Raw genomic sequence first — 15,269 nt, forward strand, 5'->3', positions numbered from 1 at the left:
GATGCAGACAAATCCTACTCATTCAAAAACAGCAGAAGCATCTCAAATAAGAGCATGTAATGAACATTTGCATTTTCCTTATCCAATTCATACTGAAAAGATCTGAAGGAGAAGTAACACAAAAAATTGGTACAAACCCATTTCTGAACAGCTCATTACCCCAAACAGGGTAATAAATAAAACATCCTAGGACTATTTATTAAAATTTGAAAAATGTAAGTAAATTTTGACAACAGCAGGCCAAGGTGAAACTATTTGGTACACATACCAAGATTTCAAAACCTTGACAGTGAATCAAGACACCAAAATCTTGCACTTGAGCACAATGTTCAAATGAACAAAACCATACTGCCTGAATTTCTGGCTCTTCTGATTTGGAAGTCAGCCCAATTTCCATACTGAAATTCTGCACCTCCCTCTACTTGTGCTTCCTTGATGTTCCGTTTGCTACATAGCCAACATTTAAATACAGAAGGTGAAAACATCTAGAGCTGAATCTGATTTAGAACCATTAACAATTCTGGGGAAAAAAAACCCCAAAACCAACAAACCAAAACCAGAAAACCACCTTTAGTGAAATTTTTAAAATAATTAGTATGACAACTACAATATATCTTTCTTATTCGTTCACAGATTATAATTACAGTGCTATTATTTTCAATAAACAGAACAAAACCATTTTTTACAAAATACCTTTAGATTTTTTACTGGAACTTCTTTTGCTTCTTGGACTTCTTTTTCCACCTGGTTGTTTTTCTATAATAGGCTTTTCCTCCAGCTGGGGGTCCATATGGACGTTCACAGATCTCTCAGTCTCACTTTCTTTACAGCTTGGGGTACAGTCTCCACTGTCCATATTCTCATTATTATTGATGCTGTCCTGCTCACCTTTATCCTGTCGTCCCATAGCAATGCTGCTACTAGTCAGAACCTCATTCCCATCACTGTCAAGTTGATTTTCATTTTCATCCGCTGAAGAAACCAAATGAGATACCAAACTTTCCACCCTATAGTCAGCAGGAAGACTGTCCTTTGAGTCTATTTGTAGATCATTTGGTGAAAATTCTCTGTCATCCATTAGAGCGTTACTTGTTGAACCACTTAATCTCCCTCCAAATATATTTAGACCTAAAACATAAAAACAAAAGAAGTATTTATAATATGTAGACTATAATGAATAAATAACCTCATATTAATGCCAGCCAATAAAGAATCACATTAGCCAAGTGATAACATTTTAAAAGAATGGGAAAATTATTTCAAACGGTAATCTATGGCCCTGTTGTAAGTCTTAAAGCAAAGCATATTTACATACAAAGAACTATCTATAAACTTGTATTTTTATTCAGTTATAATCTGTTACCTGACCTGATTTTTACAGCAGTGCTCAGCATTACAGATGAGGTAACAAGAAAAACAAAAAGATAAACAGACACACCCCCCCTTTAAATCCATAGCTAAACCAAAAGCATTCTTGTCACATAAGATCATAGTTTGCATGAAATAAAAATAAAACAGGGAGGAATAAAAGCAGAACAACCTTTAATTCTGTCACTGATGGTACCATATCAAATATGCTGACAGAGTAACTGTTACAAGAATCAGATGCAAGTAGAACCTGTTTATTGACTCAGATTTTCACTATTTTCAAGAAAACATTCACCATGTCTTCAGTATACACAGAAGCAGATGGTTTGTTAATAAAAAAACCTAATCCCCCACCTACTCTCAGCAGGGGTCAATTTTCCCTTTTGTGAACATGCACCTCTGATCAATGCTGCAATTAGATGCATATTCACAGGAAAAAAAAAGGTAACTTAGCAGAAGAGTTACATGGTACTTATACAGGACTGTTATTGTTTCAGTTCCTATCTTTGGCTTTTAGAAGCACGGCAGTACTGCTGGTTTAACTTACCGACTATATAAATGAAATACAGCTCCATTATGTACATCTCATTAGATTTAGCTCACATATTTTAAGTAGTGAAGCCAAAAAATCAGCAAGCACTCTTGTATTATAGAAAAGCTTAGACAAGCCTCCTACAGCAGCTTCCTATCCTTTCCTTTAAATGAAAAGGCATTTTAAGGAAAACTGTCTCCACCAGGCTTTCTTCAGTCTTATGTCCCAGTATATACAACTGAAGTAACTGAAATACAAACTTGCTAAATATGCAAGATAATGTTTAATTTTACTTGCTAGAAGAATTCAAACTGCAGAAAAACAGAAAAAATGCCTTAAGAGAATAAGTAGGTTTTCCTTCATACACAGAAACATATTTCTGTTAATGATTACTAAAAAGATTTTCCCAATATTATTCTTCCACAACCTCTGTAGTTGCTAAAAGGCCTGGAAAACAGAAAACGTCACTGCGATCTTCAAGGAGGACAAGGAGGAGGCTTCAGGGAGCTACACGCTGCTCAGCCTCATCTCAGTCCCTGAAAGGTGATATACCAAGTAATCCTTTTCAGAAAAAAAGAAACCATTTTCAAACATATAAAGGACAAGAAGGTCACTGAGAGTAGTCAGCATGGATTTATGACGGGTAAATAGTGCTTAATAAACTTTATAGGCTTCTACAAAGAGGTGACTGGCTTCAGCAGAGGAGGGGAGAACAATGGATGCTGTTTACCCTGACTGTGGTAAGACTTTTGACACTGTCTCCAATAACGTCCTCACAAACAAGCATACAAAGTCCAGGCTGCATAAACAGACAGTGAGGAGTTCCAGGGAAGCATGCAGAGGGTGACAAGCCACCACCAGCCAGGCAACAGAAACGCAAAAGTCAGCACCAACTAGGACAACTTCACCTCTGCTTCCAACCTGAAGGATTTATTAACCATTTCCAGCTGTACCAGTTTAACAAAAAATACTGCCTGTCCAATAACATACAAGCTGCACCAGGGGAGGTCTAGACTGGAGTTGAGGAAGTGTTTCTTTAATGAGAGGGTGGTCAAACACTGGAACAGGCTTCTTGGAGAGGTGGTCAATGCCCCAGGCCTGTCAGTGTTTGAGGCAATTGGACAATGCCCTTAATGAATTAAATGCTTTAACTTTTGGTCAGCTCTGAATTGGTCAGGCAATTCAACTAGATGATTACTGTAGGTCCCTTCCAACTGAAATAGTCTATTCTATTCTATTCTAGAAGAATAACGAATTGTACACTAGAGATGGAAGTTGTATTTTCCTTTGGCAACCAAATAAGAGAATTGGCTTGCCTTCCTCGAGCACCAGAAAGACAATGAAGGGAACTCTAGAGAAGATACATATCTGAAGAATGCATCTGTTCATTAGAAGGATGTTTCTTAATCAAGCCCTTTTCTCTCAAAGGGAGATAAACACAAAATGAAAGGTTAAAAGGACAGAACTTCAGTCAAACCAGCAAGAATGAGAACTAGAAGATACTCTTTACGACACCCACACTATAGTTATGTTGATTTATTAATACTGTTCTAAAGCATCAAAAAAAACCAAACAACCCCAAACACTATGTTGAACTTAAAAGGTTCACTTACTATTCCTAGCATATGAAATATTAACTACTGCTGCCCTCCCCAGCTCATAGATGAAATGATATATCAAACAAAAGAGGTTGAATTAAATTGCCCAAAGCCAACAACAAATTCATTTTAACAGCAATAATTAAAAATCAGGATGTCCTACCACCACTCTTGCGTAGTGTAGACAACAGTTTATCCTTTCAACAGCTATCACAGGGAAACAGAAATGTGAATGCATTTGAACAATGTTTCCTACTAGATTATACAAAATGAGGTAAAGATGCTTTTGACAAGTGACAGTTTCTATAGAGGAAGCTGACATTCTGATAGAAAATATTAACTCATTTCCTTTTAACATGTGGCTAAAATGATAGTCCCTCTCTGGCTGAGAGGCTGGAGAGCTTCTGCACCTAGCATAGATCAACATTTCTTGGTTTATTGTTTGAAACGCAGTATTTCTCTAAATAAATAGCCCTGAAAAATATATTCCTTTCTACAGCCCTTATGACTCCTTAGAGAATGAAAATCCAGGAAGAGCCAGTTCAAAGAATTTAGATCAGTCTTGATCTTTTAAAAGGATTTTTTTCCCCAGATGCAGCTTCTTTTCCTTCCTGGTTTCAATGTTGATATCTGCAATTCCTTCTGACTTTACCAAGGCACAAGGCAGGTACCAAAGTGAAACTAAATCCTGTAAGAATGAACTTTAGCTCTGTGTAAAAACAAGTAGAAAACTTATTTACAAACAAAAACGGAACTAGACACTAGTGATTTGAACTATATTTAACCGACCATTAACATGCAGTTACTGAATTTACTGTTTTGCCATTGAAATGAACTGTGCACACAAAGATCGTGCCAAGAATAAAACCTGTTTCTTCCTAGGCACATCTTTCCTCCCTTCACTGGATGCCCAAAATTGAAATAAAAGCTAACACTGAGTAGAACTATGCTGACCTCTGTTAAAAGATGCCAATGAATCAAAGTGCTTCAGTTCCAGTTGCCACATAGATTCATGCAATTGGCATGTATAATCATGGTGATTATAGCATAAATCGAAAATAAGGTGGCAAATACTTGTCAAGCAGCTACAAGACAGTCTGAGTTGAAGATAGCTGTAACGTTCTTTGTTTTAGAACAAACAATATGTACATTACATAAATACCATGGTACTTCTGTTTTAGGTCAATTTCGCTTTTAAAAAGCTTGAGCTCTTCAGTGTTCTCTTTCATGTACTTCATGTAACTTATGTAATTTCAACAACTTTTTTAATTGCTCATTTTTGTGTGTGTACAGAGCCTTTCTTCCATCTATCCTTACCAAGGAAACGTAAGCTTAAATACAGTTGTTTGGACTGTGTTCTAAAAAAAAGCAAGAACTGGGATCTTTCCTGAGCTGGCACAGCCAACATTTGAAGAGAGCATTAAAAAAACACCAAACCAAAGCCACAAACAAATGACACTGCGTCCCCCATAACCTCACACTAACACAGCTCCTCTATCCTGGAAAGCTGGATAACCTGTAAGGTGGTTTTTGTGAATGTTTACTGAATATATAGCATACTATTTCATTGACTGATATCAGAAGTATGTTAGAGATCAAGTTTGTAACACCATAGCTGCTGGCAAAAGGCTAAAAATGTTCTAACATTCAAGAAGTTTATGACAAATAATTTTTTTATTCCATTTGACTGCGTTCATATAGGTCCTCTGCCAAAGACATTATTTTCCCTCTCTCATTCCATGCCACTTAATTATTCTATGTTAAGTAGGGAGATTCAAGTCTTTTAATTCTTTGAAAGCCAGTTTCCCCACTATATCACCTATATTGCTCTATTCAAATTGAATGGGCATTTCAGATTGGTTCCCAGTGTTGCTTCTACTGAATCTTTTCATTCATTTTGATGACAAAACACAGTAGCTATGTAAAATCTGCAGTTAACAGCAGTCATAAGTATTTTGGAGGATTTAATTCAAAATTAATTGTAGCAATATGTGCTCCAAAAGGAGTAATGTGAAATTCACTAAGACAAACAGAACACACCGTATATTTTAGAATAAGTGAAGCACATCTATATGAAATATAGATTAACCAGCCATAGAATCACAGATTCTGTTCTGATGAAAACCATATCGTAAAGAGATACCAAACAGAAAACTGACTGTGAGTCCAAGAGTTTCCCCCACCCCCCTGAGATCCAATACAGCAGGTATTACAAGCACAAGAGAATTCATTATGTCCTACCAGACACTAATCAATTACAGCCCGGTATTTTTGTTTCGTGCACAATATACACAAAACAAGATGTGCACAAATATGAGAACCTAGATCACAGGCAGGTAAGAGTTTTAGAGAGGAAGGGACAGCACTACATGTAGTAACAGTTATTTAGCCTAGAAAAGGTTGTCATATAAACAACCAAACAGGCTGTCTAGAGATGTTGTGGAATCCCCATTCTTTCACAGAAGAAGCTAAGCAAGTCTCAGGTTTAAGGACAGGTAAAAAACTAGATAGTACCTAGGACTAAGAGAATTTAATTTTCTTTATTGTTGCAGGGGTTTTGTTGTTTTTCTCCCTTTTTAAAAAAAAATACAAGTAGAAAAAAATAATCACACTGATTCTGTGAAAAGGAAACAGGATTTTTTTATACCATTGTCTTTACAGAGTTGATGCTTCTACCACTACAACAAAAAAGGAAAACTGTAGAAACACTGAAATATATAAACATATATTTCTTAAAAAGAATAAATCTCTTGATCTTCCTGATAGCTGGTGTACAGATACTTTACAAGACCACATTTAATTTACCGTATTAATAATGAATCTTCTAAAAATTAATACAAACCAATGTGAATACAAAATCAAAACACGTATTGCAAATTCTTACAGTTGCACATTAGTTTCCACATCCAAGTAAGAATGTTGATCTCATTTTATGAACAATTACATTTACTACCAAAATGAAGATGCAGCGAACTCTACATGACAGAGTAGCTATATGGCACTATCTGAAAACTACATACAACATACCATTGCGAGTGCACTAGCCTGCAAGAAAAAGAGGAATCCTACTATGCTGTTACAGGAGCTAACAAACAAAAAGTCCCTATGTTTTTCTGAGAAAATGCAGGTGCAATTTCTGCAAACATCTGTTTGCTTCTGATGATGTGAAAGACAAGATACACCTAAAGAACCTGCAATACTATCACCAGATCGCATTACAATGCCTTTGCCTCACCACAGCCAACAAAGAAAACCAGAGAAAAGTACAAGTTGTAGAAGGCGTACATGACCATCACACCATTTGCTGCAGAAGGAAAGAGACAGCAGATGAAGAAGGTAGGCAATTCATTTAGCTATAATCATCTCACAAAGCCAGACCACCTCCAGATAGCAGAATTCTGCTCTGAATTGTGTTTTGTGCAACACTTAATGGTTAGAATGCTGCTGTTTCTAAAGAAAGGAAAATACAAATCTGTGTATGCTTCCATTACCCAATCTGCCATCTCTGCAGAAAAAAACTACCATGTTGTTGTGCTGTGTTATAGCACAGACTCCTTAGTAGTTTGTCATGTCACAAGATCGTCTTACATACAATCCCATTACTGGATAGCCTCGCTATGAAAGAATCTCATTTTCTCCTGACTGTTCAGTTTGCCCTATGCTCAGCTTTGAAATAATGCACTAGAGGTAAAAACATCTTTATGTTTTCGGCTTCTGTGTCAGATACATAGTTTCGGAGGTCTATCTCTTCAAACGTGCTAAGTCTGCTGTTCTCCGAGTAGTATTCAGATGTGAGAGTGGGTTATCAAATTTCACTGTATTTACTGAAATGTTCGAGCATGAACACTTTGGTGGTTTGGCACTTTCTGACACTGAAGTGACATTTCTCAAGTGGCAGTGGCATTTCAAGGCATGATGATCTTTACAACTATAAACAGCAGGAATGGTGAGGTTTTGAGAGGAAGTTCCACATGCTATTTTCAACTTCTACGCTTCCTAGTCATACTGCTTATTCATAGCTTTAATAAACAATGATAAACGTATACCGCCAGGCATAACCTACTCTTCCACATTTAACATTACTATGAAAATATGTTTCAGTCAGCAGTTAAATACAAGGGGTTTGTCTGGGAACAAATAGTATCTTTTATTAGAACATACAGCAGAGTTCTGACAAAAATTTCACACAAACTAGCTCTTTTTCAGCACTCAAAATACACAATGATCAGCTCCCCAAGTGTCTGGAGAGTTTTGAGTTTCAAGCTTCACTAGGACAAATTTCACTGAAAGGTATAAAAGGGGACCTCACCATTTGATGTGTTCATTTTTTGTTCATGTTCTGGTGATCTGCTGCAGACAAATCTCAGGTAGGGGTAGAAAGGCAGTAGAACAGACTGGTTTAGGAGGATGGAGAATTCTCATCACTGCCACACTTTCATCAACAGTCTAGACAAACGTTGGTCAAGAATAACCTATAAGCAACTGGTCCTGCCTCAGGGTGCGCAAAACTCCTTTTAAGTCTTATGAGGAGAAGAAATTTGCCTTTTTTGATTCTTACCTTTTCCTTCTAATTGAAGAACTCTCAGATTGTTGTTACACTTCAGAACATGTATGCAAGTTTGATTACAAAGTATAACAAAAATTAAAAACTCCTACTAGACAAATTTATGCATCCTTTCTAGGATGAGTACTTTTTCCTTATTAAGAAAAAAACCCAACAAAAGTCCTGCAAGTAAGTACAGACTATTTTTATGAGAATTATTCAGCTCAGCTCACTCTTATCCAAATCTTTACTTTACAAGGTCCTGAGAAAGCTGATACATCCTATAACCTCATAAGAGTTAGCTAAGAAAGGCACAATGATCTAAAATCCCTCATGATCTCAGGTAATAACTTTAAAAATATATGACAAGGCAGAAATGACAGAATACAGTCCCTTGAAATGGAGATACAAGAAGAATGAGGCAATTACCTAAAAACTGCCCATCTTTAGAAATGAGAGCATTCAAGACTTTCTGACAGTTGAATTTCATAGTGAGATTGAATTCTACAATTTATACCTGAGGGATGAGCAAGTTTTATAGCCCTCATCAATACAAAAAAAAAATTAGCATGGTCAAAATATTCAGTTAGATCCTAAATCAAGGCCAGAAGCAACCACAAATAGAATGGAAATCTGTCCATAAAATTTATGAAACAGTTCTTTTCTGCAAGTATTACATACCTGCAGTCCTTTTGTTATCAAACCTGTAGGTTCAATCAGAAGGTTAATTAAGAACAGAGCTAACTCTTAGAGCTTCAATAATTGTCATCATTAGAAAATTAGAATATCCAGCAGCTCTACAAAAATGTTGCATCAGTTGGTTTTATATTTCAGAAGAGAAGGATGGTCTAGTTTCTACATTATTGAGTGTCAGATACAAATGACTGAGATCAAATCCTTTCTTTTTTATGAACCTCCTCCGTGAATTCAGTCAAACTGTTACATCATCTTTAATGCAGTTCTTAACTACAAAATACTGTTTTATTTCACAGGGATGTAACAAAGATGAGTACATTAAAAAGACTGAGCAACAGATATTTTCGTAAAGGGGATCATAGAAGGACTGTAAAGAGGACCAAATTTAAGTGTCTGTTTTGTTCAAGTTTTTTGCCTTTAAATGTGCAATTGACAATTCAATCATGTATAAACCGGAAAAGACCTTTAACCTTTAAGATGTTAAATCACAATCCCCCCAAAATTAATTACTGGTGTAACTTAATTGAAGTCAACGAAGCTGCAACCACTCGAACCCGGTGGTGAATTTAGCTTTGAGTGCTGTTTCAACTCTCCCCTTTCCAACAGAAAGTTATTAAGGTAACTCATTTCAGTTCTAATAGTGTAAATAGATGCTGACTATATGAGATATATCTAATACTTTACACATACTTTTGATTAATAGATCTTGGAGACGTTTTCTAGAGCAGAGGTATCATTTTTTCTATTAGAATTTAAATGTATGTTTGTAATACCTGTCTGTAAACAGACATCTAATCTGGTTTAGATCAGTTTTTTAGAAAACTCTTATTATCAAGGCCACTTTAAGTAGCAGTTTCCATTAAAAAACAAACATCTCTCCATTAGAAAGTCCCAAATATCACAAACATTAATAACACCTATCATCAGGGCTGTAAGAAGATAAAAACTAATTTCACTTAAAATCCAAAGTGAGATAGTTTAAATGATTCCAAGACAGGAGGAGATTTACAACGTACAGAGACAGTGAATGATTACCATTTCTCCTTGTACTAATGATATCAGTGCTAAAATAGTAGACTTTAATAGTCTTCCTCGGAAAAAAAAGAGAAATCCAGCTAAGAAACTAAGCAGCTACCAAGACAACATTGGATAGAGGGCATTTTTATATGCCAGCTGTCATAAAATCTTCCTGGGATCTAATGTGTAAGCTCTGCATTGTGAACGTCCCTTTATTTTATAAAGACATGAATAAAGGAAGATGCCAAAATATTACTGAACACCTTACAAACTTCTAACTTTCCGGACAGATGCACCCCAATTGTTTATTTTGCCATGAGTCAACTGTAATGCTGTAATGGAATGAACTAACCTGAACTGTGATGCAGGTCCAGCTGAAATACTGGTCTAAAGTAGTAAGATCACCATGCCCTCACTTTGAGGCTAAAAGCACTCAAAATTCCAAGTATTAAACATTAGGAAAGAACCTCCAAAATGTGTACTCCACATTTTCATATTATTTCAATGAGATATTCATCAAGTAACCCTAAAAGTCTTCCTAAAATGCTCATATTGCAAAGATAGAACAAATAAAAGGATTAGTTTCAGGGTTTTTTTAAATCCCAAACTTATTATGAATTAATCTCAGTTTGCCCTGCAGTGTAATATTATTTGTCCAAACAAAATAAAACATGAAAATTAAACCAATCCCATAGACAGAGATAAGCAGTGTTAAAGCTCACATCGTAAGGCCACACATTAGCAATTCAGTTTGGACAGATGGAGCAGTGTATTAGAACAACAGCAGAAAAAACTTCACGCTCCTAAGCAACTCCATTCCTAAAAAGCAAGCATGCAACACACCAAAATTTGTCTAGAGAAATATTTGACACTAACATCATTCTCTTCTACACCTTCCTTATAAGTTAGCAACACATGTTTAAAGATATCACAGTTATACAGTAAGTAGATTTAAAAAAAATGAAAAAAGAAGTAAAAAAATCTTTAGTGTGACAAGCTCTTGAGCAAGATAACATAGCCAAAGCGTTCAAAATAAAGACTTAGGACAAGACATATACACAAACATGGGGTGAGTGAATTTGAGTCAGCAGAATGTGCTCATCAGAATTCAACGAAGAGGAATTCAGAGAGAAGTAAACAGAAGATGCATCTAGTTGAATGTTTTTACTCCTGTCCACAAAGATTTAATAGCACTTCTTTAAGCATGCAGACAAAAAATATTTGCAGTAAATTTACGGCTGATGAAAGATGCCAGATTGATAGCCCTAGGGACTGAGTCTCCCTGTATACACAGAGCAGATATAGCACAGTGAGAAAGTTTGTACCCCTGCCAAAATGCCTTACAATACACAGCTTATGCAACAGTCTTCACACGACAGAACCCTTTGCCTTTCCACTGAAAATGTCAAAAATATTGCTGCTTAGTGTTCATTAAAAGAGGAAAATAAGACATGGGCACTGTTATTAGCATCACTAGGGACAGAACTGAAGGTATCAGCTCATCAAAAAATGTTTACTTTTGTGCTGAATGGCTCTTTTGTGAGCTGTGAACTTTGCTGCAGCGTTTGTAAGGCTACAAAGTCAATTTGCACCTGGTGTGAAAATGCTTTCCTATTAAATAGCATGTTATTACACCAGAAAAACAGCAAAGGAGGAGTGGTTTAACAATTTTTTTTCCCAAATAAGCTTATATTAACATACATGACCATATACCTAGCACTCAGAAACAATCTCAAGGAACTAACTTGCTATGTTTCACTTAATTGGTACCTGAGCACTCACTCTCCAGACACAATTGATCAAGCAGACTTTTAATGGACAGCAATTGCCTACTAATCACGTTTCCAGGCTAGGCTGGAAGCTACACTGTCACATGGAGTAGGCACGCTTCCAAGGAACCTTGGATTCTTATTTCCCTTAATACTAATAGCTTGGCCAAACAACAGAAAAACTCCACCCCACCCCACCTCAAATGCAAGTGTCCAGCCATTTTTCATTGTCCACAGAATGCACACAGAAAAGCTGTAAACTAAAGTTCATAGAGCATAATGGCTCTATAATTAAAACTGCTGACCTCATTATAAAGACCAATTTTCACACTGAAGGAAGATGTCCAGTACAACCCACAGGTTGCAAACTACTGGTTCTTAAACCTTATTGTGACATGGGATTAAATACTACTTCAGTCCCTGGGACATTTCCTTTGTGCATGTATAGCCCTGCAGTGGGGGTCAGAGATGACGAGGGAATAGGACAAAAGAACAATGCCACTCTCCGACTGATTTTTCAAAAACACTTCTTCCTAGAGACGATTTTCCTGAGTGCACAGCACTTACAGCACTTTTGAAGAAATCTCTTACCACTCCTACTATTTTCCTTGGTCACCATCCACACTATTACAACAAGATTATTGAAGTATGCTGAATAAAATAAGTGGGAACAAGAATTCTGTGACATCCTGCATCTCAGCAAGGCACAGGGATGTTTCTGCCAATTCAAGCATGTAGCAGGTTATTTTATTTTCACATGACTAAAACTACTACGCTTAAGTAAATCTTTCAGCTCTTTTCCTGAACATCAGTTCTGTTGTAAGCTTTTTTAAAAAAAGTCACATTAGAAGTGGTATTTGGTAACAGGTAAGCCTTTCAATATATGCATAATTTAAAAAAAGAACAGTCAATATGAAGAATAAATCTTAAATTTTACAAATGAGTTAATGATATAACAAGATGTAGTGAATAAAATAGAAAGATAAAGAATTTCTGAAGTAATTAGATGCTAACAAACTTAATCTGTATTCTAAGCCAAACAGCAGACACTAACGTTAAGTATTGCTACCGGGGCAAGAAAAAGTACGATCCTGCGAACTTCTGTTCACACACCCCTTGGGGATTTACGTGCAAGATGAGAATGCTACTGAATTTGTACTTAAAATAAAGTATCAGCATAAGAGTTTGAAAAACTGAGATCAAGATCCATGTACTACTGCAATTTTCCCCCTTACTTAGAAATGCCTGTCAATATTTACTGCAGCTAAGTGGTTAATACTTAGCAAAATAACAATAAAGAACCAATGCTTTAATATTAACTCAAAAGATAAAACTGTAAATGGAACCAAGTAAAAATAAATACGAAAAGAACCACTGAGAAGAACAATTATCTCTTTACTTATCTTTTTGACCCATCCAACTAATGAGCTCTTTTGATTCAAGCATAGGATGGAATCCAATCAAACAGGTAACCCTTTTGATTCCTTCCCTGATTTACGTCAAAAAACATTAACTGGGAGGAAACAACTTCAGAGTACCCAACAATGCACTTAAATTACAGAGACATAAGGCTCTGTGAGGTAAGACTGTAAATTCAAATATTTGCATGCGGCAGTAACTGGATTACACTAGAAAATATATGCCACAGTAAGTCATTAACTTAAAAATAACTGTTCAAATGTCCTTCGGATACACTTTAATGTATTCAACAACTTTCTTCTTTGTAATTCTAAACATAAAATGTACAAAACTTACCATTTTCCTAATGTTTCAACAGTTTCTCAAGGATTTAAAAAAAAAGTCATAAATTTACCCTATGGTTCAATGCAGGCAAGCACTAAGCTAAAGTGAATTAAAAAATGAAGAAAAGTGTATAATTTCCAGTGTATGAAGAATGTTAGGGCATTTTGGCTTTACTTAGCAAACACCCCTCTAAATAATCTCAATTACTCTGAACAGCCGGTTCAAAGACAACCCTAGCACTCCTGAATGCTCTGACAGGCAACAAAATATTTCAAAATGCTTTAATTAATCTTAAAATACATGGAATACAACATGATAATACAGTAACTATACCTAACCTTTCTGTGGCCATAGCTATCAATAAACTTTGATAAGGAATCAAATTAGGACATTACTAAACACTTGCTCGACGAAAACCAAGTTCTGCTCGACGTTCTAGAAGTCCTATGAATTACTGAATTATCAGACTAATTAGTAAGAGAGGAAAAAAGCTATTAAAAACAAAGTCCCGTTTAAAAATGGATTGAGGTCTATCCCATCATCCCAGCTGCACAGTCTGTCCATTTCCCTTAAGGCACAGGGAAAACTATTACAGCATTCAGTATAAAAGAGCTGAGTATTTAAAAATACACTGTGGATATGAAGAACTGCCACATTTGACAAGGCATTTGCAATCTTTCCTAAACTCATCCCAGTCCCTCTTCATGCCACATGCAGATCCACCAAACACAGAAGAGCAAAGCCACAATTTTCTGTCCCAGGTTCTGTTTAATAAGAGAGATACGTCAAACAAAATTACTCTGTTTAATAAGTAGGCACACGTTAATTTCTCACTTTACAGAGAAGCAAGATATAAGAAGTTCAGCAATTTACACAAACTCATGCAGAAAGTCGACTTTTAAGCCGTTAATTCGAAGATCAGTACACTCTGCGATTGCCAGCTCTCTCTTGCCTTTTGTAGCAGCTAGGCAGGGAGCAGGGAAACACGTTTGGGAGGATTTTCTCTCCCCTCCCCGTAACTCCATCACACCGCGGTCACTCACCCGCCACCGCCAGGTCTGAGCACAGTATCCCTGAAGGATGAACTCCAGTTCCACAGACCTCGAATACGTTTCGAAAGTTCTTTCTCGTCAAGGCATTAGGGAAATTGCTGAAAGGATAATGTCGCTGCTATCGAATTACTGGTTTTACCCCGCTGCAAGCCGGTACCGGGCAGAAAGAAGCTGAGAGGGGCTGATGTCGTGGATCTGATCGAGCAGGATCCTGCACTTGCTGAGGGCGGCAGGGCGATAGAAAGAACCGAGTCCCGAAGTGACTATTTAGCTGCAGACGCGGAGATCAAAGCCTCCCATGAAACACCCAAGCAAACCTCAAACTAAATAACGTAGCTCCTGGGACTTCCACCAACAAAACCTACCAGACATCGCTCCACCCGGCAGGAACCTTCCTCCTTTCAACGAGTACCTGTCGCCACGCATTTATTTTTTTTTTTCCCCCTCAGGTTCTGCTCCTGGGGGGTGGGGGAAGGAATCGCAGGCGCCGGCACCTGCCGTAATTCCTGTGAGGTGAGAGCTCAGCCCGCCCGGTACCGGCCTCCGCGCGCCGCGGCTGTTTAACCGCCGCCCGCGCGCGCTCGCTCTCCTCACAGACCAGCTTCGCCGCCGGGCGGAGGGCGGGAAGGTACCGGCCCCGCCGCACCTTCCCGCCCTCCGCCCAGCGGCCCTCACCCCTCCTTCCCCTGCCGCCCCGTAGCCGCCGTTCACGGCCGGGACGAGCGGTGCGCAGAGCCGAGGGGAAACATCTCCTTTTCCCCTCCTCCTTCCCTTAGCTAAAGCCCCTGTCGGCTCACCTCAGCCCCGCTGCAGCTCAGGCGGCCGGGACCCGCCAGCCGGCATGGCGTGGAGGTGAGGGGGATGGTCCTGCCGCGCTGCCGCAGGCTCCCGGCGGTGCAGGGCTGGCACCATAGAGAGGACGGCGGGACGAGAGACCTCCGACGATAGAGC

At 37.8% G+C, this 15,269-nt stretch overlaps 1 protein-coding gene across 7 annotated transcripts in view; it reads right to left on the minus strand.

Moving 5' to 3' along the window:
• The window catches only part of CNST (consortin, connexin sorting protein), a 51,123-nt gene extending 35,863 nt beyond the window's left edge, over positions 1-15,260 (minus strand). The window contains exons 1-3 of one of the 7 annotated variants that reach the window (XM_055809617.1): positions 15,116-15,260; positions 14,310-14,416; positions 694-1,128 (exon numbers count right to left, since the gene is read on the minus strand). In XM_055809617.1, the coding sequence (XP_055665592.1) occupies positions 694-1,078 (385 nt within the window). In that variant the 5' untranslated portion in view covers positions 1,079-1,128; positions 14,310-14,416; positions 15,116-15,260. Of the gene's footprint in view, positions 1-693; positions 1,129-3,661; positions 3,682-14,309; positions 14,539-14,683; positions 14,917-15,115 lie in introns of those variants that run through there. The other 6 variants (XM_055809613.1, XM_055809616.1, XM_055809615.1 and 3 more) reach the window with 6 other exon arrangements.
• Positions 15,261-15,269: the final 9 nt, after the last annotated feature.

This window comes from Falco peregrinus, chromosome 7 (genome assembly GCF_023634155.1).
Source record: "Falco peregrinus isolate bFalPer1 chromosome 7, bFalPer1.pri, whole genome shotgun sequence".
Taxonomy (NCBI): domain Eukaryota; kingdom Metazoa; phylum Chordata; class Aves; order Falconiformes; family Falconidae; genus Falco; species Falco peregrinus.